Source organism: Rhipicephalus microplus, chromosome 3 (genome assembly GCF_043290135.1).
Source record: "Rhipicephalus microplus isolate Deutch F79 chromosome 3, USDA_Rmic, whole genome shotgun sequence".
Classification (NCBI taxonomy): Eukaryota; Metazoa; Arthropoda; class Arachnida; order Ixodida; family Ixodidae; genus Rhipicephalus; species Rhipicephalus microplus.
Genome location: NC_134702.1, coordinates 88,697,208 through 88,722,717, shown reverse-complemented (window position 1 = coordinate 88,722,717; position 25,510 = coordinate 88,697,208). Strand labels below are relative to the sequence as shown.

General features: G+C 43.2%; 1 protein-coding gene across 1 annotated transcript; it reads right to left on the bottom strand.

The window, feature by feature from the left end:
* Positions 1 to 21,475: 21,475 nt before the first annotated feature.
* LOC142802852 (ubiquitin-conjugating enzyme E2 Z-like) lies at positions 21,476 to 22,233 on the bottom strand. The gene is made up of 2 exons (XM_075887925.1): positions 21,961 to 22,233; positions 21,476 to 21,844 (listed from the first exon to the last, which is right to left on the bottom strand). The coding sequence occupies exons 1-2, from the start codon at positions 22,231 to 22,233 to the stop codon at positions 21,476 to 21,478; spliced, it is 642 nt and encodes a 213-aa protein (XP_075744040.1).
* Between the last annotated feature and the right edge of the window lie 3,277 nt (positions 22,234 to 25,510).

Sequence of the window (25,510 nt, the reverse complement as noted above, 5' to 3'; positions counted from 1 at the left end):
CATGCCAGATAAAACATAGAGTTCTAGAACCGGCTTTGAAAAGACTGAGAACTTCTCAATTGTTGACCAACTTAATAAGACGAACATAAAAGATTTTTCATCTTGATTTAACCACATTAGAAGTTAACGCTGTTGGTCATATATTTGGGATGACTGCCACTTGGGCGTGTTAGTTAAAGTTCATGATGAAACAGACGCGAATACATACACACAGTTAGAGAGGACACAGACGAGAGCTTACTACGCACCGAAAGTTTAATTTGAAAGCGAACACTAATATAACAATAGCACGTATGTACGTCATTCCAGGCCTCCCCCTGTCATCATCAACAACGTGACATATCAAAAAAGCACTCGCGTAATTGATGGTACACAACCGGAAACAAACACGTGTAAATACTTGTTATGGCTTTGACTTCCTCTAAATGATCAAGTTTCGTTATCTTTCCAACAGACCAGCCCAACGAAAAGGCAGTTGCAGACTTCGGTCTGAAAACCTCACTAAAACAATAAATCCATAATAGTGACGGGCGGTGTGTACAAAGGGCAGGGACGTAATCAATGCGAGCTTATGACTCGTGCTTACCGTGAACTCCTCGTTCAAGGGGAAGAATTGCAAGCCCCTATCCCAATCACGAAAGAAGCTCCACAGGCTACTCTGTCTTTTCAAAGAGGGATAAAGACACGCTGCTCTTTTTACTGTACCGTTCGTGAGGCCCCGGACATCTAAGAGAATTGCAGACTTGTTATTGCTCTGTTTAGTACGGCTAGGAGTCGCTCGTCTCTGTAAGAAGGTTGTAAGGTGCTGGGAACCCTGAACCTGTTTTAAGAAATTCGAAATGAGGTACATGCGTGTTATGCATAAACTAGTGATCGCTTCGAAATAAAATTTTCAGTTTCTAGTAGGAGCTTGTCTGTGTCCTCTCCTACTGAGTGCATTTTTTAGCGTTTTTTTCATCATAAGTCTTATATTGTCCAAGGTGTATCCCGCACAATTGTTCATAGGAACTGGAGCTATTTTAGCAATTTCCAATATAATTAGTCAATAAGGACTTGATATAATGGTTGCCTATACCTAGCAAAATATCAGGGACCTCCATGAAAAAAAAAATCGGGAGATCCCACTTACCTGGGAATCGACGTTATGCGAAGCATGCGGAAGAAAGGTGACTTAAATGCAGTTTTGTTTTATTGAGCGATGCGTCATAAAATGGCGCTAAATATTTTTACAATTTCTGCACGCACAGACATATGTTGAAGAGTTGCAGAAGTTCATAGAACCTGTTGTTTTCACTTGCGGAACGATGCCAACTGGCATACATGCGTATTAGCAACACCGGAAGCTGATATGAACCGTTGAAGCTCGCTTAAATGCTGGCATTGGACACTGCTATATAAATCAACTTCAGCGCAAGGCACCTAACCACAATTTACCTTAACTCGACGTGACGGCTGTATCAGAGGAGTGCATATGTATTTGTTATAAAATTAGGTAGGCAGCACTGCAACCATATTTGACGTTTCACGAAGATTAGCGTTTATTTAAAAAAACGTTCCGAGGCCTGGCGTAGCTCATTGAGAGAAAGCTTAACTGCCACGCAAAATGCTCAGGTTCGATTCCTGCTGGGACCCTCAAACTCATTATTTGCATTCATCGGAGGGTCAAAGCTGTCTATTTCAGGTTTTTCTCAGCATTGACATTTATTCTATGCCATCGTTGGATCGACGCTATTGATGTCGGGTATTTCTTAACGCTTACGCATTGCAATTGCCCATGAGTGTTATCATCGTTCCTCGGTAGATATTAAGTGTCAATCACCTGTGGTACATACGCGCATACCAGCGGCACATACCTTCCCCTGGGTATGTGCCGCTGTCTGACAGGAAGTGTTTGACGACGTACGCGACTGGATTGTGAGATTATTCATGTCTTGATTAGCGCGTCTTGTTCGTCAAACCGTCTTACCCTCTAAAGCTAGTTTTGATTCACGCCCAGTTAAGAGGGTGACCACGACAGCACCGAAACGTAAGCAGTTGAATAGATAGATAGATAGATAGATGGATAGATAGATAGAAAGATATATAGATAGATAGATAGATAGATAGATAGATAGATAGATAGATAATAGATAGATAGATAGATAGATAGATAGATAGATAGATAGATAGATAGATAGATAGATAGATAGATAGATACGCTAAAAGTTGCCAAAGTTCGCAAAGAAATGCTTCGCATTTCAAATTTTTTGTTGCTCTACCGTTACCAACTGGAGCGTAATTTGCAAGTCGATCCTCGCATAACGTTGTCATGTTCAGTTATTGATACCTCAATTAAAATCAGCACCCAGTATTTCAGAATACGAGAGAAGGAAATTTGCTTTACACCATTCGCTATATTTTTTAGCATTTGTTTTATTTCTTTGTCCCCCAGAAGTCCAGGTATCACGCCCATTATAAAATTTAAAGCCCTGTCAAGACGGCTAGTACACTGAACATCGTAAGGAAATAATTTTTTTTTATTTTTACCGGCAAACACCCCGTAAGGACTATCTCTGCGGTTATAATTTCACAGCCTCGATTTATAACTTAGAAATAATTTTCGCCTTACGACAAACTTTACCCGAAAAGAAAGGGAGCAGACCTTGGCCTCCAGTAGGACAGTTGAATCCAAAGCACCTGTAAGACTTTAAATGAAAACACTGAAATACTTTCAACGACCTATATGGTGAAAAAACTGCAGAAGTCGAAATAGGCTCTCTAGTATAGAATAATTTTTGACTGACCTTTCTTTGATTTAGGATAGAAGTGAGGAAAACAGGACGAGTCTACGCTGACAGACGTCATTGCTCTCTTTCAAGCCTTAGTATTATGTTCTGAATCTGTCATTTCTATATAGCGAAGCACTGGTTTTGAAAAACAATGAGTAGAGATAAGCTCGTTTGATGCAAAATCACACTCAGAGGTAGGCTTCCATTTGATTTCGTCACTTACACGCCGTATAGGTTTTGTTTTTAAGCAAGTTGCAAACATTCAACAGCAGATCGGATGGCGCGTATAATTTTTTTCCAAAAGAGCCCGTGAAATGCTGTCTCCCAGGTTTTCCAACAGCTGGTTCATTGCCTTCGTTCGTCAGTGCCTTCTGCCCAGCCGCTTCCATATTTGCTCTGAAATATTGTTTCGCCTGATAAATTAGCCAGATTTCATTGATTCGTGGCAAGCACCAGCGGCCCCTTTTCAGACATTCCAAATCGGCTACGGAGTACTCCAAGCGAGTACTTAAATCGCCTGATTGACTCGGCTGCCTAAATCCACTGGATAAGGAGTTATTTATTTTTTATTGTATAATTACTGCCGTAAATATTGTTTGTACACATCCGAAAATACCTTCTACTACAGTAAAGGGAACGCCGCTGGTAGCTCGCATTTACCTTTTTTCTGCAGTTTTTCATTATTACTGGACACAATTCTTGAAACACCCTGTATATGAGCATGCAAACACACGTCAAATCACAAATCAAGCAAAGTCAGAACACCATAAAAATGTGTTTGTCTAAGACCTGGAATAGGCCCATTCATGGCTAAAAACCTGCTTATGTGTAAACAGGCTTACACCGACCTATTTATCTTATCGCTTTTCATGGGCTTGTGTACGAGCGAATAGCCACGATGTTGTTCTATCAGCCACAGGTTTCCAGAAGCCACAGGCTTCCAGAAGATTGGGTTTCGTTTGTTGAAAAAAAGAAGAGAAAATCGAATAATATGTGAGGTTCAACATTCCAAAACCACTATCAAATATAAGAGACGCCGTGGTGGAGGGCTCCAAAAATTTAGACCACCTGGGGTTTTTTAACATGCAGTCAAATCTCAGCAAACGGGGCTACAACAATTTCGACTCCGTCGGAAATGCAGCCGCAGCAGGCGGGATTTGCACCCGTGACCTGCGGGTCAACGACCGAGTACCCTAACCTTTAAACCTCTTCGGCGATCTAAAGAAAAGAAGTACCATTTAACTAGTCAAAGGAGTACCTGGCCAATAGCACTTTGACTTGGTCAAGTTGGTACCTAATTGGATAGGCTTCAGCGTGATTTATACGAAGACCTTAGGAGACACCAGAACACAAACGAGTGGAGACATGCCCCCCCCCCCCTCCTCCCCCAGAGTCTGGCCTCGCGGCTGGTACCAAGGAAAAAATGTCCGACGTGAGATGCAGCAAAACGGATGTTCGAAATAGCCAGCACAGAGCGAAAGAAAGACCCATAAAAACATAGAGACATATAATAAAAACGAAGAAAGAAAACAAGATATATAGATACAATACAATGCAAAACATCTATGAAGAAACAAACAAACAGATTTGTCAAAAAGTAAGAAAGGTAGGGAGAGAGAAACAAAGAAAGTGGAAGCAGGATTTATAGGGAAACGATAGAAAGAGTTCAAAGTATTAGGTATAGCGCGAATGACAGAAATAGACAGAAATGGAGACAAAGAACAAACAGAGAAAAACCAGTGTGAGAAAGAAAAATAAAAAGGATCAAGAAAGGCCGCCCAGCTTCGCAGGTGGTGCGTTGAATCTTCCCGCCACTAATTCAAGGTGCGCCAATCTTTATTGGTACAACACTCGCCCGGAAATTCCGGGATTTGTGAAATTCAACCACACAGCCACGCCTCTGCTTGCGAATACAGCGGAAACAACTTCTTTTGCTTGGAAATGCAGTGAAAGTAATTTTCATGCTTTAAAAACATACGCGTCCTGTATGCAAGCTTAACAATACAACGTGAAATTATGCAGTAATTATGCATGTAAAAGCGTATACATTGCCAACAGGCGTCGGAGCACGCGAATAAAATAACGACTTCATGGTTTAAAGCCAGTCGCCCACAAAGACACACCGTTCTCTGCATCTATTCCATTATGTCCACGCAGTGGGGCAGAAGAATTTCGAGTATATTTCAGTGTTTGCAGTACGCACTAGGGAAAGATATCGCTCATTTTTATCCAATGCATGCATACATATAGCTTGAGTTTTCGCTGCAGGAATGGCATTCGCACGCCTTACTCTAGCCACTGTGAGGCCTGCACTGCACGTATACACCAGGTGCATTCATTGGCCTTCCTCATTTTTTTTTAATTGCTACGTAGGTCTCGGCAAACGCTCGTGTCACATGTGCGTAGTGGCTCGTTCTGCAAGGCTTTCCACGTTACTTTATTAATTATATGCATTATGATCAAGCACCACAATTTCCTAGGCCATCAGTAATGTTTCTATTATACCTCCATTATTTTAATTCTGAACAATAAATATTAAAGCCACTCAATTCTTGACTGATCCCTCATAATGGGTATGTGCCACGGACAATAGATGAACAAGAACAAGGTCAAGCTCGCACGTTATCATGTTGAAGCCTACCGCAGCAAGTATTCTGCTTGAATTGCTCAGCGTATGTTCCTCGCGAGTTTCCCCCACTGACCACACACACGACCGGACCTTCTTGGCTATTCCCCTTGGCGTAAAGCGTCGTGAAATCAGAAGACTACGCACGTCTTCACCTCGGGACAACGCCCAGCGACACCACGCTGGCATCGCTCAGCAAGACGGCAGCATCGCCCCTCGAAATGTAGAGCACAGGGGGACGGCGAAGACCTGCTGTTTGTGTTTGAGGAGTGCCGTTTCAGACTTGCGGGCTTTCTGCGAAATGCATGCGACATCATCATGCGCGGCCGCGAGCTCATTCACAAAGTGCCTCTGTTCCGCACCTCCGCTTTCTTTGAAAAGCGTTTTCTGGTCGGGTCCTGCTGTCGCTTTCGGCCGTTGTGCAAGCGCTACGGTAGGGGCGTCGGCGAGGCAAGCGTTTTGTGCTCATTCAAGGCCGGTACATGCGTTCAGCTTGAAGTCCTACGTCACCCTACTCAGGGGGGACTTCAACGGGCACCCTCGTGTTTTGATGCGCTGTTTCTTGCTGGTCGACATGATGACGCAGAGCTCCGCCAGCACCATGTGCGGCTGGTTTGGTGCTGCAACGCGAGTCGAGTATCATCTTTACTGTTCCTTAATTGAAGTGGTCCGCGAGATCCTGAACGGCCATCTTGAAAAAGCACGGGGTTCAGGGTCATCGTGAGTGACTTTTCGCTTCCTGATGGCCTTCTGCAGGATAACAATGCGCCTTTCCAGGATGTGCATTTCCAATGAGTGCAGCAGCTGCTCAGGAAATGTACGGCACAAATTCATTGTCTGCTCGGATATATTTACTGTTATCTACGTACGACCAACATGAGTGTGCGTGTTGATCCGCCATACAGTAGCACGTACTGCTTCGGAGAATACTGCTTCGGAGAATTGGTGTACATTTTGGTCTCACTGGATTTATAAATAACAATAATATTGCAATCTCGCCTGATCACTTGTGATGTTAAGACACGTTAGAGTATATATTGGTTTTTGAAAAGGCTGAAAAACTCTTATTTGTTCGAAGCATATTTCATCTCACGCGCTGCATTTATATCTGGCAGCAGGACTAACACCAGGAATTTCATAATGTTGCTATGAATATTGACAATGGTAGTAATCAGCTCTACGTAGGCAAGAACGGTCACGATATAAAAAGGTGACTTCTATGTCTAGTGTACCTGAAAAAGCATTGTTGTGCAGGAGAGCCATCGTTACTGTTTAGGTGACTACAGCGCGTCAGGGTAACAGTGATATCACTTATCAAATAGCCATACTTTATTAAATTCTTAGGCGTTTTTATATAGCCATTATGTTTAGAAAGACTAACTTGCAAGGTGTGCGCAGTGTCTCTTAGGACAGTTATGAAACTAATGTGGGGAATACGTGTGTCTAGTGGATAAGTACATTTTTTTTTAGAATCCTTGGCCTGACGCCAGCATCACAAATGTGGTGATAGAGCCGCCGTCGCCTTCTTAGAAGCCACGGGACTGAATATACGTCTGTAGAGTCACCACAGCCTAAAAACACCATCTTCTCATCTCCCTACCTTACTATCGCCATTCATCACTTATTCACCACCAGTCACCCTTCCCTGTGTAGAGAAGCAAGGCAGAGCTAAACTGTTGCTCAGGTGCACCTCTCTACTTTTCCGTAAATAAATGATCACGCTTTCTTGTTCTTAAAAACCAGCAAAGACGCTTAGCTCAAACGACAAAGCACAAGTATTTAATATTTAGTGCCCCCGTTGTAAGCGCTGGTTCTCTTCTTTAAAATCAAAAGAAGGTACCCTTCTTTTGATTTTCTTCCACGAAAAATCAAGTAACGGAATGAAAGGCGAACAATGGCGCATGTCAAATAGCTTGACGACACTGGTGAGAGGAACACTCTAACGCGTGTGCATGTTTTTTAGTTGTTACGGAATTGTTAATGTCGATGGTGACTGATCGCGGAATTGTATTCTTTGAGATCCATTACTTCCGGAGGAGGGGAATACTTTTCGACTACTTTGTAGAGAAAGAAGTATATGACCGACAATGAGCAAAGTTTTAAAAGGTGGAAGTTAATTACACGACAGCTTGAATTGAAGGCTATTACTCTCCTTTTGTGATCTCACAAAGAGCAGGGACTTCTAACAAATAGATGACATCTGCTTTAAGATATTGATTCTCTAATAGTAAACAAAGAAACAAACAAATAAAAGAACGAGGGAATAAACAAACAAGCAAACAGATGAACAATGAATAAAAACAAACAAACAAACCAAATAACAATCATCATCATTATCATCATCATCAACAACCCCTACTGATTGTTTGTTCAGTGCAGGATGAAGGCCTCTCTCAATAATATTCACAATTCTGTGAGCGAGCTCATTCTCTTCAATTATCGCCAGTTTCTCGACTTTGACACAACACTTGACTCACTAAAATGACGATAAGAGGCAAGAAATAAAGAATTTTTAGTGAGAAAGAAAATACCTGCCCTCAGGTGAGTAACCAGAAGGTGAACTGGGTTCTTGTTAATGATTCATTTCGGTGTAGCCTTAGGTGCTGCAAATATTTTAGGCCTTTACAGTTTCTGCATAAATACGACAGGTGGCAGCAACAGCTGACTGGGATGTAGCGTTTTTAAAACAAAATGTTTTTACCTAATAGTAAAAAAGTGCTAGATAAGGGTATTGGTGAGAAGACCGTTTGCCGTGCTATAAATTATCGCGATTCAACGCCACCAAAGTTGCCATTGGGTGGACTAGAAAAGGAACGGAAACTCAAGCTGAACGTTACCAAAGTAGCCAAGCCGTGCAATTGCATCACTCAGTTTGTACTTAAATGGTCCAAAAGCGGCCTGATGAAAAGAGTTAGTGGTATTGAACTATCAATGATTACATTTTCAAACAGCAATAAAATAGAAACTCGACCATAGTTATTTCTCCACTACCTCTATCTTCAAACCAAGAGGAAATTGCATATAAATAAACAAAGCATAAGTTCAGGGCACCCGGATATCGCTCATGTAGTAACTGCCAGAGACAGAGAAAAACAACCAGGCCTGTGCGGAACGCGCAGCACAGTCACAGCGAAAGCTGGACGAGCTTGCTTTCAGAGCCTCTCTAAGGGCGAAGCTTCCAAAGCCGTGTGCCTGTACATGCTTGTCTCGAGTGTCGCTAGTTTTCGATGTTTCAGGGGGTTTTAGGTCAAAGGTCGTCGCAGCACCGCACCGCGATCGTGAGGTAGCCTTTGCGCCCTCCTTAACTAGGACACTAAAAGACCCCCCCCCCCCCCCCCCCCCCGGTGCCCGTGCACGTCCCTTGCGCACGACTACGGCCATTACCCTCGATATAGACGCCTCCGTTTGTTTGGGCAGTGCTTCTGTGCTAGAAAAAATGCAAAACTTCTCTGCGGAAGGCAAAGAATAATACAGGCTAAAAAGTCTGACAAGCTAAGCGTTCACCTTCACGGCAAGTCCCCGATTCGCCTTCGCAAAACCTATCATGCCAGTTCGCGTTCTCGTTTATCTTCTGCTTCGCCACCCAAACACGTGACCCTTGCGTGCGCTCACCTGATGTGCGTGCCGATTTGTCCGGCGTGAGATGCAGCAACACGGAGTTTCGATATAACCAGCAAAGAGCGGAAAGACTTAGAAACATAGACACATAGATTGTATATGAAGACAGAGAAAAAGGAGAAAGATCTGCAAAAAAATACGCGAAGAAATATATAGAGAAAAACAGACAGAGTATAGAGTCAGAAAGAAAGGCAGAGAAAAACAAAGAAACTGAAATAACGAATAGAAAAAAAAAGAGTTAAAGATATATAGAGATAGGGAGCATGAAAGAAATGGGCAGAAAGAGAGACAAAGAGGGAACTGAAAAAAAAGGGAGCGATAGGGAAAATAAAGAGGATCAAGGAAGGCCGTCCAGCTTCACAGTTGGTTCAGGCCTTCTGCCACTAATGCAAGCAGCGCCAACTTTTTGTTTGTACAGCACTCGCCAACGAATTCCAGGGTTTGTGAAATGCTATTTTACAGTCACGCCTCTGCTTGTGAATAGAGCGAAAATAATTCCCTTTGCTTGAAAATGCAGGGAAAGTAATTTTCATGCTTCCTAAACATGCGCGTCCCGTACACACTACCACGTGAAATACTGCATTAGTAATGCGCGGTACAAGCAAGCGCACATTGCCATCGGGCATAACAACACGCAATTAACAATAACGAATTCATGATTTAAAGCCGGTAGCCCTCTACATAAGGTACATACTTCACTGCGTTTATTACCTTATGGCCACGTATGGGGATGGGGGGGGGGGGGCGTAGCAAGTTAAAATATATTTCAGTACTTGAAGTACGCACTACAGAAAGATATCGCTAATTTTAAAGCAATGCATGCATGCATATAGATTTAGTTTTCTTCAGGGTGGGCGTGCGCACGCCCTACTCTAGCTACCGTGAGGCCTGCACTGTGCATATACACCAGGTGCTTTCATTGGCCTTCCTCTTTTTCTTGATCGCTACATCGCTTTCACGAGCACGCATGTCATATGCGCGTGGTGGCTCGTTTTGCAAGGCATCCCATTCCACGTAATCAGGATACACCAACCTATGTTTATGCTGACGATATCGCATTTTTTGCAATGGCAGATGACATTCACACCTTCTATGAACGGCCGTAGACTTACCTTTATATATTGGAGAGCTGGCTTAATGGCAACTGCTTTCTACTTAATCCGAGTAAATGTGCCCTCCTTTGTTTCCGACTGCAATACCCTGTGATCATCTCTCTGTCTTACCATCATGAGGATATACCACAGGTGGAATCTGTTAGATACCTTGGAGTAATTTATCACACATCGCTAAACTGGTGACCACATATCGCATATATATCCGAAAAACGTGTGCTGGCCATTGGAATATTACGTAGGCTAAGCAACTACCGCATAGGTATGAGAAGAGACACATTGGTAATAATATATGGCATCTACGTTCGTCCTATTTTTGAATTTAGTTGTGTACTTTTCTATGGAGTTCCAGCTTACAAGTTTTATCCTCTAATTCTTCTGGAAAGAGAAACTTTGCGCTTATGCCTTGGTCTTCTTATAACAGTTGCCAACAATGTGTTGTATCTCGAATTGAGGGTCCCTCCGCTTTCTTGTAGAATTCTCCTTCTGACTGTTTAGACACTCTTGAGAATTTATGAATCACCATTACGACATTCAGAAACAGCCTTTATTTCCAATCCGGAATCGCTTTTTGCTGCTAGATGGCCGTGATTTCACACCCCACAAATTATATTTATGCAAAATTTACTGGAGCCTCTAAACGTGCTTACATGCGACATCTTGCCGAGTCGTGATAATTCAGCCCCGGTGGAAATTCAATTCGACGACATTTTTCCTAATAATGCCAAATTACTTCCCTATAATATTTTGGATGGTTCACTACAAGATCACATGCGCCGTATTACAACGAACGTTATTATTGCTACAGACGCATCGCAGTATGATGAAAAGTCAGGGGTTGGTATTTTCAGCCTAATTTTAAATTGGATTTATTCCCTTCGACTACGGGATTTTATACCCGTATTTGTGGCTGAGTTTCTGGCAGTAATGCTCGCCTTGCGAATGTTAGATACAGCGATTACATCAGCTGTAATAATAACAGATTTCCTATTTCTCTGTGCGGCACTTTCTGTTGGTGCTGATAATCACGTAACAAAGGCGTTCCGTGCACTTGTACCTGCGCATTTGAGAAAAAAATGATTAGTTTGGGTGCCTGGACATAAAGGTTTGTTTCTAAATGAAATAGCCGATTCCTTATCTAAGTCGTCAATCAGCGAACCAATTCTACCGCTCTGTCCATCATCCGCTTATGTGACGGCTGCTCGATTCCGCAGACGTACGTTTATGGAAGTCTTTAAAGGTTCAGCACTAACAAACTATACAGAACATCGCCAATTATTATATCCCTGGCGAAGAGACTTTTGCCGCACTCGAAAACAAGAAGTGACTATCACAAGGCTGCGCTGCCGGGTACCAAATCTAAATTTCTATAAACACAGGTCGGCTCAGGCACCTTCGCCACTGTGCGCATTCTGTGATGAACTGGAAACAATAAATAATTTCTCTTGACCTGCCGGCGGTTTAACAAATTGCGAAAAATCCTTTTAGAAATTCCTTTACGTGGTATTTCTATGGACTTATCTGTGCCTTTCATTTTGCCTTTTAGAGCTTCCATTTCAGGTTTCTCTAATGCGGCAGTATGCGCGGCCGTCCGCGACTATATTGATAAAATAATAGGTTGAATAATTAACCGGTTTCTATAACCTAACATGTCCACATAGTTATATACGTATAAAATCAGATTATTGCTCTATTCTAAGAATAAATTCGTTTATGTAAATATTTGTATGCATTACATTAAGCACCACGCTTTCCTAGGCTATCGGTAATCTTTCTGTTATACCTCCATTATTCCAAATATGAACAGTAATCTTTAAAACCACTCGATTCTTGGCCAATCTTCAGAGTGGGTATGCGCCAATAACAATAGCTGAACAACAACAACAACATCATTCCACGTTAGCCCACTCGTCATCATGTTGAAGCCTCTGCAGCAATTCTTCGACCTGCTGTTCTCAGCAAATGCTTGTCGCGTCTTTCGCCAGCTCACCACGAGTGCGACCGAGGCCTTCTTGGCTCTCTTGTTTGGCGTAAAGCGTCTTGAAAACAGAAGACTACGCAAGTATTTACCTCGGGAGACCGCCCATGGACACTGCGCTTACATCGGACAGCGTGACTGTGGCATCGCCCCCTCGGAGCGCAGAGCACAGGGGGACGGCGAAGACCTGGTGTTTGTGTTTGAGAAGCGCTGTTTCGGGCTTGCGGGCTTCCTGAGAACTGCATGCGACATCGTCATGCACGGCCGCGAGCATATTCGAAAAGCGCTTCCGCTCGGCACCTGTGCCTTCTTCGCGAAACGCCTTCCGGTCATGTCCTGCTGTCACCTTTGGCTGTTGTGCAAGGGCTACGCTGGGGGCGTCAGCGAGGCAAATGTTTTGTGCTCCTTTTAGGCTGGTACATGCGCGAGCTTCAAGTCCTCAGCCTGAGCTACGCCACCCATCCGCGGGCACTCAGAAAGCACTTCAACGGCCAGCCTCGTGCAATGATGCGCAGTTTCTTGCCGGGTGACATATTGCCACACTTCTCCCCAGCACTACGCGTGGCTGGCTTGGTACTAAAAAGCGAATCGAGAATCACCTTTCCTGCTTCTGGAAGAGTCCCACGAGATCCTGGACGGCCCTCTGGAAAAGGCACGGTCTTCAGGGTCACCGTGAGTGATTTGTTTCTTCCTGATGGCTTCCTGCGTATAGCAGATGTGTATAGAAGATGTGTATAGCCAACGTGTGCAGCAGCCGCTCAAGAAACTCGCAGCACGGACTCACCAAGTCCTTGGTTACATTGAACGTTATACACATATGACAAACATGAGTGTGAGTTATGATCCGTTGTACAGTAGCAGGTACTGCTTCCGAGAAGGGGTCTATTTTTTGTCACATTGGATATATAAATAAACGATAATATTGCATTCGCACCTGATCGCTTGTGACGTTAAGCTTGGTTATAGTGCATACTGGGTCCCCAAACAGAGAAAATGTTTTTGTTCGAAGCATCTTTCATCTCTCCCTCATCTGCCACGCTTCAAATATATTGGGAAGTAGGGCTGGCACCAAGATTTTCATATTTTTGCTATGAATATCGACAATCAGAGTGATCAGCTCTACGGAGGCATGGGCGGTCGTGATATAAAAAGGTGGGTTTCTATGTATAGTGCACCGAAAAAAAGCATTGATGTGCAAGAAAGTCACCGTTACCATTTATGTGACTACAGCGCATCAGTGTAACAGTGACATCACCATTAAAGTATCCATATTTTAATATGAATATTTAATATAGTCATTCTGTTTGGAAAGACTAACTTTTAAGGTAAGTGCAGAATCTCATAGGTCAGCGATGAAGGCAATGTAGACAATACATTTGTGTAGTGGGTAAGTACATTGTTTATAGAATCTTTGGCCCGTGACCAGAAGCATATGTTAAAAAATGTGTTGCTAGGAGCCATGGTTGTGTTCTCAGAAGCCACTGGACAGGATGGATGCACATATGTAAAGTAGCCCAGCATACCATCGTCATTCAGAACTCTTTCAATCTCCACTCCCCTTTCTAGAGTACTCAAGCCACAGACTAACATTTCTATTGAACCATCGCACGTTCTGCTATGAACACACAGCCACGCACCCACATGCAAGTGAGCACACAAACACACACACACACACACGCAGACACACACACACACAAGTGCGACAGAATATTCGGCTCATCCGCCGAACTTTGCTTGTATGCTGGCTTGTATTCTTGTATGAGATATAATTACATGTCTTTACTATGCCCTAAGGGCTAAAGGCACACTGAAGTGTTGTCTATTGACGAAGTTACAACACACCCAAATGTGGTGGCCAATCACAGCCTTACAAAGGCCTACTAAAATACTCATCATATTACTTAGCCAGATAAATAAAATATGGTGGTTTAAACGTAAAGAATCGTCCTGAAAAATGTAGTAGGGGAAGCTGTAGTGCGCACACGTTTTATTGTTCAGCGGTGTGGCAAACAGCACAAGAATAAAGAGCATAACGCTAACAAAAATGCGACAATTTAACTATCTATCTATTAGTTTGCGTCCTCTTCGTCCGTTTACGTTGACAGGACTATAAAAAGGTACGCCTCAGAGATTCTTAAAATTAACTAGCGGAGACTCTGGCGCTGCGATCGTTTAGCGATCGTGGGGTTGGTGGGTAGTACACATATTTCCCAAGAATTCGTTCTCCCGGGTCTCAAATCGCACTTGTGGCTTCGTTTACTGCCGCGTTTGGGTTTCGCTTCGAAGAAAAGAACAGAAGCTTTTGAGCTTTGTCACCCGATTAGAAAAGGCAAGCCTAAAATAATGAGCTGGTGAAGTGCAACTGCGGAACATTTCCTCATTTTTCTTAGGAAACTGTTCCAAGCCCCAAAAACAGACACAGAGCCAGAAGTACGAAGATTTCTTAAATTTGTGTACTACCCATCATTGCCATGCTCGCTGAAGCTCCGTGCGTAGTAGCTCTCATAGACGCTTGCGCTAGAGTTTGCTCTATACAGTATATATTTAGGAACCTCTTTGGGGTACACCGAGTGATTTCTGCAACTAGCGACATAACGCACAACAAGAAATGCACACAATAAAGAAATATAGCTGAACATATCATGTGAAATGAAGAACGATCCACATAGTAACCATAAGTTTTTTTACAAGAAATGAAACCATATCTGTGCAAGCAATGTGCTGCAGACACTTGGCATAGCAGAATACTGTTGATCACCTTTTTCAATAGACACAAAGGTTATCCTGCGCATTACGTGTCATAATATATGCCGCATATGTTGCCAGACATTAGCGCGATTTGGTACATGCAAACTTGTGTTGTTGCATTGCTGTTCACACCTTTCATATCCACGAACCACCTCTGCAAGTGAAACTTATCACCGAAAAGCAACGAGTAGGCAACGGTAGAGAACGAAAGCACTCTTCCATTGTGTGAGATTGATTTTCAGCAATATATCTCAATCAGTTGAACTTGAGTACTTACAGCTGGACGAAAAGTAGCGCGTGCTGATTTTACCAAAGCCGTCTTTTTTACTACCCGCCATGGTGGTCCAACGGTTGTGGTTGTCCATTGCTGACTGAAATTCTTGTGGTATTTTGATGTAGGCAGGAATCCCTGCACTTTGATACAGGTGCATGCTAGAGACACAAAGTGGTAAAATTTATGGAGCGCCCCACTACGGCGTCTCTTTTAATGATATTGTGGTTTTCGGTTGTTTAGCCTCATCCAATTGATCATTAACAACTATGTTTTTAAGGCTGTTTGGAAAATTTCGATCCCAGAACAACGTGAGTTACCTTTTCTCCTTGAGTTTGAGCAGGCACCTATGGTTGATACTACACATTCAGCTGAAGACGCGTCTACGTTCCCGGTAAAGAACAGAGAAAATAGGCAGTTATGGTTTACCATTAGCGTGATAGCGAATGTTAAGAAAGTGACGTTTTCATGCAGCAATCTTTCGTTGCGGGCAGCGTCTTATAATTAAAAGGGATAGCGTTTACGTGGTGTACGTGCCCTAGCTGAGAATTAAGAAAGTTAGCTGAGAATTTAGAAGAGAATTAAGAAAGAAAGTTGCTGAGAATTAAGAAAGTTGGAAAGGAAAAGAAACCGTGATTGTCGGGTTGTGTTTTGGCACCAAGCATTTTGGGAAGCTTATTTCAGTAATACTGAGAATAAATAAATATGAACCATGCACCCAATCGAAAAAAAGCTGTTGCCAATTTCTTTACATCGATCTTGTAGTTAGGCCTATACGATTTTGAATTAGGAATCTATCTTGAAAACAACACTAACTTATTCGTAATACTCAGTCATCGAAGCTAATGGAAGGCAAGCGAAACCACTTTAAACAGTCGTTTGCTGCGAGCAAAGTGAATCTTTCTACAACTACACGCCAACTTACTTCCAAGCGGGCGTCCGAGAGCGTCGCGTTGTTTTACGTACACTACGTATACCAACGCTAACATGGTAAGGTTGAAGCTGAAAAGCAGCTAGCGCGCATGCTAATCGGTACGGGCAACGTATGTATCTGCACATGTACACTTCGAAGTCGCTATAACGGTTCGCCCGGTATACCGGTAAGCCCGCTGTAGTATCACTGTCTTATTTTTTCCGGGCGGACTTGTATTTCACGGTGAATGTTCAAAAGAGCGATGCCAACCAATCTTTCATTTGTTGTTGTAGCTCTCAGGTCTAATTTTTGGTGGTATCAGCAATGAAAAAGGGCGTTTCGCTTCTGCTATGTTGATGGGCAGGGTCCCCAGAATCTTTAGCAGATGGTGCAGGTTTGGGAACAATATCTTTTGGCGATTTTCAACTGTATGCATCGCAGACATGTTAAGGTTTTTCACTTCTTTTTCGCAGCCCGTATGCTACCAAGTCGCTTTACAAACCCAAAGTTTAGATTTTATTCGACTAGACGTCAGAAAACTCCTCGGCATTGGCAAGAGTTGCAGATTTGAAAGTAGGGAAAAAAAAGGAAAAGAATGGGGAAAAAAGGAAAAGGACAGAAGGGAAAAAGCACCTACAAGAGGTGCCGATGCATTGTAAAGCGCTCACAGAACTGACCTAGCAATGCAATTACAGCGACTGGCACCAGAATGCAAGAAACATACAACCGACAGGCAAAGATGGTGCACATTACCGCGTAATTAATTAAGCAAGTTGCAAGCGCTGGCAGTTGTTCTGAGAATTCGATTATGAGAATTTGATGAGAACGCGTTCTGAGAATTCGATTATGGTGCACTATGCTCTAAACGAAACGGGTGTTCATTCCTTCGTCACTATTGAACCGATAACTGATTTATATGTTGGGTTTAACGTCCCAAAACCACTATATGATCATGAGAGACGCCGTAGTGGAGACTCCAGAAATTTCGACCACCTGAGGTTCTTTAGCGTGCACCCAACTCTGAGCACATGGGCCTACAACATGCCCGCCTCCGTCGGAAATGCAGCCGCTGCAGCCGGCATTCGATCCCGCCACCTGCGGGTCAGCAGCGGAGTACCTTAGTTACTAGATCACCGCGGCGGGGCAGTGAACCGATCACTCAAGGTTTTGTGGGGCGCGAAGCTGCCTTTCTTCACGCCAGCGCAAGTGCGGTAAACATGAATACGCGTACCAGTTAAAACTGTGTATACATGGCATATCTATACTGCCAGCGATATGCATATATGTACAGCTTTGATTATGTTGACGTAAAAAAAATGAAGGCTGCATGCTTGCTAAAAACAGAAGACTCTTTGCCGCAACGCTGTAGTGTACTGGAGCAGAGCGACGGGAACAACGAAAAAAACAAAAACAGATCACCATGCGTTTTTGCGCGTAGATAAGGTTACTAGCGGGAACACGCAGTGAACAAACTATTTCTAGGTGAGTATATAGTCTAATCCCAGGTGCATTTTAGTTTGAGTGTAAGTAAACATTTCTCAAGAGTGATTACCTTGCCCTGGCAGGTTGCGCGACATTACCTGTACGATCGTAGTGCTTCATTGCTATCAACAGTCACAGGGAAACCTAATGTGAAGAAACTTGCGAGAAATTCTACCCGAAAAATAACGCGCGCGAAATCAAGTTCGGAACGCGCGGCATAACTTACAAAAATGAACTCTTATTGCAGCAAGCAAGCATGGTTGGACGCACGCAGTAAAGTAAGAAATGTCGAATAAGAGGTTCCAATGCATCAGGACTGCTTGGCATACTTAAAACAAAAACTATTCCAATAAGCATGAAGTCACAAAGATCGACCGTAAAAAATCGCTCAGGAAATAAGCGAAAGCGAAAAGCAGCTAATAATGTGCAAAAACCTGCTGCGTTTGCATCTCATTCCACATAGAGAGGAGTCATCATCGACTTGAAAGAATGGTCGAGTACACGTCACAATGATTCGTTTTGGAAGTGTAGTTCAATAAATAGTTGTATTTACCGGTCGTTTACTGCGTTTTAGAGCGATTATTTACTTTTAATATTTACTTACTCCTTCTCTCTTCACAGGCATATACGCATGAGGCGGGATGTCTCGTGACTTTGATATACATGTACACACTCTGCCCAAACAACCGGTGATAGTCATGTCAAAGAGACCCGGAGTGCAGGAGAGAGGAGGTTCAGACTTCACCGTGCTCCACCCTCCTCTCACCAGTCGGGTCGGTGTGACCACATCCCGCAAAAATAATTTCTGGCTACGCAACTGGTTTATTAGTGGTTTGCCAACTTTTTTTAAGCTCCAAAAAAGTCTCCATGAGCCCTAGCAGTTCATGATGCCCTTGTAGTCGCATTGTGACATTTTCCTCATCGTTGGGTTGTTTGGCAGTATATGACCATGCAAGTCTTGCAGTCTCTCGAGCAGCGCTGCGTACAGCTGAGGTACATCAATGCTTGAGCCTGCGAAAATTAGAGAGAAGGTTACACTTTCGTACTTGTCATAATGTTCTACTAAGTGCTTAATCACAGCCATCGGCAGGTCCTGCGGGTACAACGAGTTGCCGAGAAGGCAAGCCTCGAGTGCGTCGCAAATCGCAACCTTGAAGGTCTGGGAGCACAGTTTCGCCTTGCAACCGATCGTCTTTTCAAGCCAAGTTTTGAACTCCCGTTCCATCGATGAGCAACGACTGGATCAAAACCACCAGCGTTTTCAGGGTCGTCTCGGGGTTCCACGAAGGTCCGTCAAACGTGCCCGGAATGCTGAGCGAGACGAGCCCACTCCTGTACAGTTTCCGGTTGAAGCGCACCCTTCCGCCGTCTGTCGCCATGAAGCGTACCTGCGGTGGACAGGCTGGGTTGTCAAGGGGGAACATGAGCACTAAATGGAACAAGCCTCCCTAGCACGGCGTGTTGTCGGGTCCCACGATGACGGCGTGGACGTAGGTGACGTTGCCTTTTTCGGGCTCGACGAAGATTCCTGGCACAGGGTTGTCAATGATGTTCTTGGGGTCATGGTTGAGTCTCAGCAGACACTGCCCCGACAGCTGCTTGGGCTGGGCCAACGCGGTCTCCAATTGGCACGTAGCTGCAGTTATCTGAGGTTTGTCCGTGGCGGAATAAGGGGCGGCGATGGCTGTGAGCGGACGTCGCTGCATTCTGGTGGCCGTTTGCGCAGATGATGGTACTATACAATGGCTGCCACCCACTAGCAGGGATTGACCAAGAAAGGAGTTATTCATAATTAAAATCATCACTTACTATTTGTATGACTCATTATACTCAATAGTTAGAATAAATAATGATCGTAATCGATATGAAAGCCACCCTGATTCATTTAAATATTTCTGTGCCGCAGAACGGAGATTGACAAGGACCTAATGCTCCCAAGAATTGAATATTCGAAACTTTACTTCCATTAAAAAGCAATTGAACGCCGTTTTGAAAATTTTCTCATCAAAAAATAAAGCAGTTGCATGATAAGAAATTGTGCTGGATTCTTCTCCCATCGTAGTAAAACAAGTAACGTGGGAACGGAGCCAGACCACTTCTGGGCATATAATACTTTAATTTTTGAAAGCGACGGGGAGATTTTGGAAAAAAGGAAAGGGACCGAAGAGAAAAAGCATCTTATAGGGGTGGCGATGCATTGTAAAGCGCTCACAGAACTGACCTAGCAATAAACTTACAGTGACTCGCATCAGAATGCAAGAAACAGACAACTGAGAGGCAGAGATGGTGCACATTAGCGCGTAATTCAGTTAACAATTTGCATGCGCTAGCAGTTGTTGTGAAATTGTCGTCAGAGTTCACGCGTTCTGAGAATTTGATTATGGTGCACTATGCTCTAAACGAAACCGGAGTTCATTCCTTCGTCACTAGTGAACCGAGCACTCAAGAGTTTGCGTGGAACGAGGCTGCCTTTGTTCACGCCAGCGTAAGTGCGGCAAACATGAATGCGCGTACTAGTTAAAACAGTGTATACATGGCCGTTCTATACTGCACGGCGATATGCATATATGTACAGCTTTGAACATGTTGACTTGAAGAAAAATGAAGGCTGCACGCTTTCTAAGAACAGAAGACTCCTTGCCGCAACGCTGGCGTTTTGAAGAGCAGAGTGACGGGAGTTACGAAAAACAAAACAAAAAAGAGATCACCATACGTTTTTGCGCGTATATAAGTTTACTGGTGGGTACACGCAGGTAACGAGCTATTTCTAGGTGAGTATATAGTATAGTCCCAGTTGCATTTTCGTTGGAGCCTAGTTTAATATTTCTCAACAGTGATTAGCTTGCACTAACAGAGTGCACGACATCACCTCTACAATTGGAGTGCTTCATTGCTATCGAAAGTCACAGGGAACCCTAATGTCAAGCAAAGGTGCGAAAAATTCTACCCGAAAAATAACGCGTGCGAAATCAAGTTGGGAACGTGTGGCATAACTTACAAAAACGAATTCTTATTGCGTATTGCAAGCATGCTTGGACGCACGCAGTAAAGTAAGAAATGTCGACCTAGAGCTTCGAATGCGTCAGGGCTGCTTGGCATATAGAGCTTAAAAAAACTATTTCTATAAGCATGCAGTCACAATCATCGACCGTAAAAAAATCGCTCAGGAAATAAGCGAAAGCGAAAAGCAGTTATTAATGTGCAAAAACCTTCTGCGTTTGCATCTCAATACACATAAAGAGGAGTTATCATCGACTTGAAAGAATGGTCGAGTACACGTCACAATGATTCGTTTTCGAAGTCTAGTTCATTTAATGGTGGCCATGTACCTGCCGTTTACTGCAGTTTATAGTGACTACTTTACTTTTATATTTACTTACTCCTCCTCTCTTCACAGCCTTATACGCATGAGGCGGGATGTCTCGTGACTTTGATATACATGCACACATTCTGCCCAAACAACCGGTGATAGTCACGTCAAAGAGACCCGGAGTGCAGGAGAGAGGAGGTTCAGACTTCACCGTGCTCCACCCTCCTCTCACCAGTCGGGTCGGTGTGACCACATCCCACATAAATAATTTCTGGCTACGCCACTGGTTTATTAACGGTTTGCCAACTTTTTTTAAGCTCCAAAAAGTATTCTTGAGCCCTAGCAGTTCCTGATGCCCTTGTAGTCGCATTGTAACATTTTCCTCATCGTTGGATTCTTTTGCAGTATATGACCATGCAATTCTTGCTGATTGATTGAGTTCTAGGGTTTAACGTCCCAAAACCACCATTTGATTATGAGAGACGCCGTAGTGGAGGACTCCGGAAATTTTGACCACCTGGGGTTCTTCAACGTGCACCCAAATCTGAGTACACGGGCCTACAACACTTTCGCCTCCATCGGAAATGCAGCCGCCACAGCCGGGAATCAAACCCGTGACCTGCGGGTTAGCAGGCGAGTACCTTAGCCACTAGACTTCCGCTGCGGGGCCATGCAATTCTTGCTGTCTCTCGAGTAGCGCTGCGTACTGCTGAGATTCCTCCGCGCTGGAGTGTTCACCAAGTAGGGACAAGGCTACACTTTCGTACTTGTCATATTGTTCTACGAAGTGCTTAATCACAGCCATTGGCAGGTCCTGCGGGTACAACGAGTTGCCGAGAAGGCAAGCCTCGAGTGCGTCGCAAATCGCAACCATGAAGGTCTGGGAGCACAGTTTGGCGTTGCAACCGATCGTCTTTTCAAGCCTAGTTTCGAACTCCCGTCCCAGTGCACGTTCGTTGGCCAACGGCTGCTCGATGAGGAACGACTGGATCGAAACCACCACCGTCTTCAGGGTCATCTCCGGGTTCCACGAGGGTCCGTGAAACGTGCACGGAATGCTGAGCGAGATGAGCCCACTGCTGTACAGTTTCCGATTGAAGTGCACCTTCCACCGTCTGTCGTCATGAAGCGTACCTGCGGTGGACAGGCTGGGTTGTCGAGAGGGAACTTGAGCACGAAATGTAACAAGCCTCCCTGGCACGGCGTGTTGTCGGGTCCCACGATGACGGCGTGGACGTAAGTGACGTTGCCTTTTTTGGGCTCGACGAAGATTCCTGGCACAGGGTTGCCAACGATGTTATTGAAGTCATGGTTGAGTCTCAGCAGACACTGCCCCGACGGCTGCTTAGGCTGGGCCAACGCGGTCTCCAAATTGCACGTAGCTGCACTTCGCCGAGGTTCGTCCATGGCGGAATAAGGGGCGGCGGCAGCTGTGAGTGGACGTCGCTGCATTCTGGTGGCCGCTTGCGCAGAATGATACTATACAATGGCTCCCACCCACTATGAGGTATTCACCAAGGAAAGAGTTATTCATAATTAAAGTGATCACATAATATTTGTATGAATAATTATACACAATACTTAGAATAAATAATAATGCTAATCACGATAAAAGCCACCCTGATTCAATTAAATATTTCTGTACCGCAGAACGGAGATCTACAAGAACCTAATGCTCCCAAGGATTGAATATTCGAAACTTTACTTCCAATATAATGCAATTGAACACCGTTTTGGAAAGTTTTCTCATAAAAAAAAGAAGCAGTTGCATGATAAGAAATTGTGCTGGATTCTTTTCCCATCGTAGTAAAGCGAGCAACGTGGGGACGGAGCCAGACCACCTCTGGGCATATAATACTTTAATTTTTTGAAAGCGACAGTGAGGTCTCGTAAAAATATCCGCCTTTTGTCATGTTGAACACAAACTCCTTGCCAAGGAAACATGAGGTGTTGATACTCGTTTATATGAGCGATTGATGTTTTTTGAGTGTCTTGCGTTTTGGCACGCCTTCTTAATCTATCACGATTTATGAGAGTTGTCCGTATAATTGAGAATTACGGAACACAGAGAGCAGCTTTCGCCAGAGCATGTGCGATTTCATTTGTTTTTCTCCCTTTGTGTCCTGGTACCCAGATTAACCTGGTTACAGTTACGTGGATAGGGACTAGAAAATGAAAACTACGTAATAAATGACAGTCGCGTTTTGAGGGCTATGCTGAGCACAAAAAGAAAGAATAAGTAACTATGTATGGCCATAATATATGTCGATGGGGAGCTTTCTTATTTCTATTACAACCGCCAGATTTTCCGCCAGAAATCTTGATAAGAATTTGAGAAGTGCTGTAATGAAAATGACTAATTGAGGGTCTCAAAGATAATACCAAAGCTGGATTTTCTCTCAAATGTGAGATACCTGATAATGTTTGTTCCATATATCCCCTATCGGAGACTGGTAAAAGCCCATTTTATCCCTGGTAATCAAGGAACGAAGGAAAATAACTTTATTTTTATTCTGTACAACGCGACAGGGTCCCGCATCTGGCTGAGCCCCACGTAGACACCGGTAAGGCAACTTTATGGAGTGATTGGGATATATATAGTCAAAATGACTCAGAGGTACTGTCTTTCATGACCAATGAAAGGAACTTCATTCACTTTAGCATCGACTGGTTCAACATGTGCTTTTAGATAGTTTAGCTGAGTTGTATGAAACCGAGGCGAATAAGAAAAATAAGCATCGCTGATACATAAAAGTTGCTTTTATTTTTATGGTATATTGATAATTTTAGGAATGTTTGTACCGTAGCATCCTCAACCAGCCCAGATAGGGCGACTGTGGTTCTAAATAGAGAACATTATTGCCTAAATGAATATCGGTAATCCAAGCCTCAGGGCCGCTCTTTCTAAAAGTATACAAGAGGCGCAGTTTATAAGATGCTGCTTCAGTATATAAACACATGCGACTCCTAATACTGGGCGTAAATACGTTTTGTAAACCAAAGTTAGTGTACCTATCTTGCATCGCCGATCGACCTTTGCAAAGCCTTTCGAACGGCTCTAAGCGCCCGTACTTGTATGTATGTATGTATGTATGTATGTATGTATGTATGTATGTATGTATGTATGTATGTATGTATGTATGTATGTATGTATGTATGTATGTATGTATGTATGTATGTATGTATGTATGTATGTATGTATGTATGTATGTATGTGGGTATGCATGTATATATGTATGTATGTATGTATGTATGTATGTATGTATGTATGTATGTATGTATGTATGTATGTATGTGGGTATGTATGTATGAATGGATGTATGAGGGTATGCATGCATGTATGTATGTATGTGTGTATGTATGTATGTATGTATGTATGTATGTATGTATGTATGTATGTATGTATGTATGTATGTATGTATGTATGTGCAAGCTATCTATCTATAGTTGTGTATTCAACGTGGGCATGTTAAGGGGGATGGTTATTATAAATTTTTCTCAAATTTTTGCGAAGTTCAAACGTGGCGTGTTCTGCAGGTTGCAAGTTATTTTAATAGTACCTGGTTTACCCAAAGGAAACCCCATAACTGCGTTTCTTTTAAACATTACGGTGTAAATAGATATTCTGTAACCAGTTTTGAACGACGCACATATACGCTTGTAAGCGAATATGATATTGAATATGTATCCTTGTCTGAATCAAACATGATTTATAATCTGCATATACATATGCGTATACATCATCATGAGTAGGAATAGTGCTTAGCAATATATTAAAAAGGAGAAGCGACGTGACTGCTCGCTGAGGAACGCCTCGTAACTAGAAGTGTACAATTAAAAAATTACCTTTGAGTGGAAAAATTCCTTCAATTTGAAAACTCGCTAAACCACCTTACTATGGAATTAGGGATGTCATGAAGTTTTAATTATTCCAATAATATTTTATGTTATACACTATCGTAAGCTTTTAATATATCCAAAGTTACCAGGGCTGCTGTTTGTCAATGACAGTGCGCCAATTAAATTCGGCTCTGCTAGTCTACTTGGGCATGCCAGATATATTATAGAGTTCTAGAACCAATTTTGAAAAGACTGAGAACTTCTCAAATGTTCACCAACTTAATAAGACTTACATAAAAGAATATTCATCTTGATTTAAACACATTAGAAGCTAACGCTGTTGATCACATAATTGGGATGACTGCCCTTTGGGCGTGTTAGCAAAGGTTCATGATGAAACAGACGCTGAAATATACACACACTTAGAGAGAACACAGATGAGCACTTGCGAGCTACTGAAAATATAATTTAAAAGCGAAGAGTAATATATGCATAGCACTTATGTACGTCATTCCGAGCCTCCCCCTGACATCATCAACAACGTGATATATCAAACAACCACTTCCATTATCGATGGCACACAACCGGAAACAAAAACGTGTAAATACTTGTTACGGCTTTTACTTCCTCTAAATGATCAAGTTTGTCATCTTTCCAATAGACCGACCCAACGAAAAGGCCGCACCAGACATCGGTCCGAAGAGCTCACTAAAATAATAAATCCACAGTAGTGACGGGCGGTGTGTACAAAGGGCAGGGACGTAATCAATGCGAGCTTATGACTCGTGCTTACAGGGAATTCCTCGTTCAAAGGGAAGAATTGCAAGCCTCTATCCTAATGACA

What these genes read in the sequence shown, in the direction of transcription:
- LOC142802852 (XM_075887925.1), bottom strand. Translation starts at nt 22,233, where the DNA reads ATGGACGAACCTCGGCGAAGTGCAGCTACGTGCAATTTGGAGACCGCG. An exon ending in ACCCAGCCTGTCCACCGCAG is followed by an intron (nt 21,845 to 21,960) that starts GTACGCTTCATG and finishes TGGAACCCGGAG; the next exon opens with ATGACCCTGAAGACGGTGGT.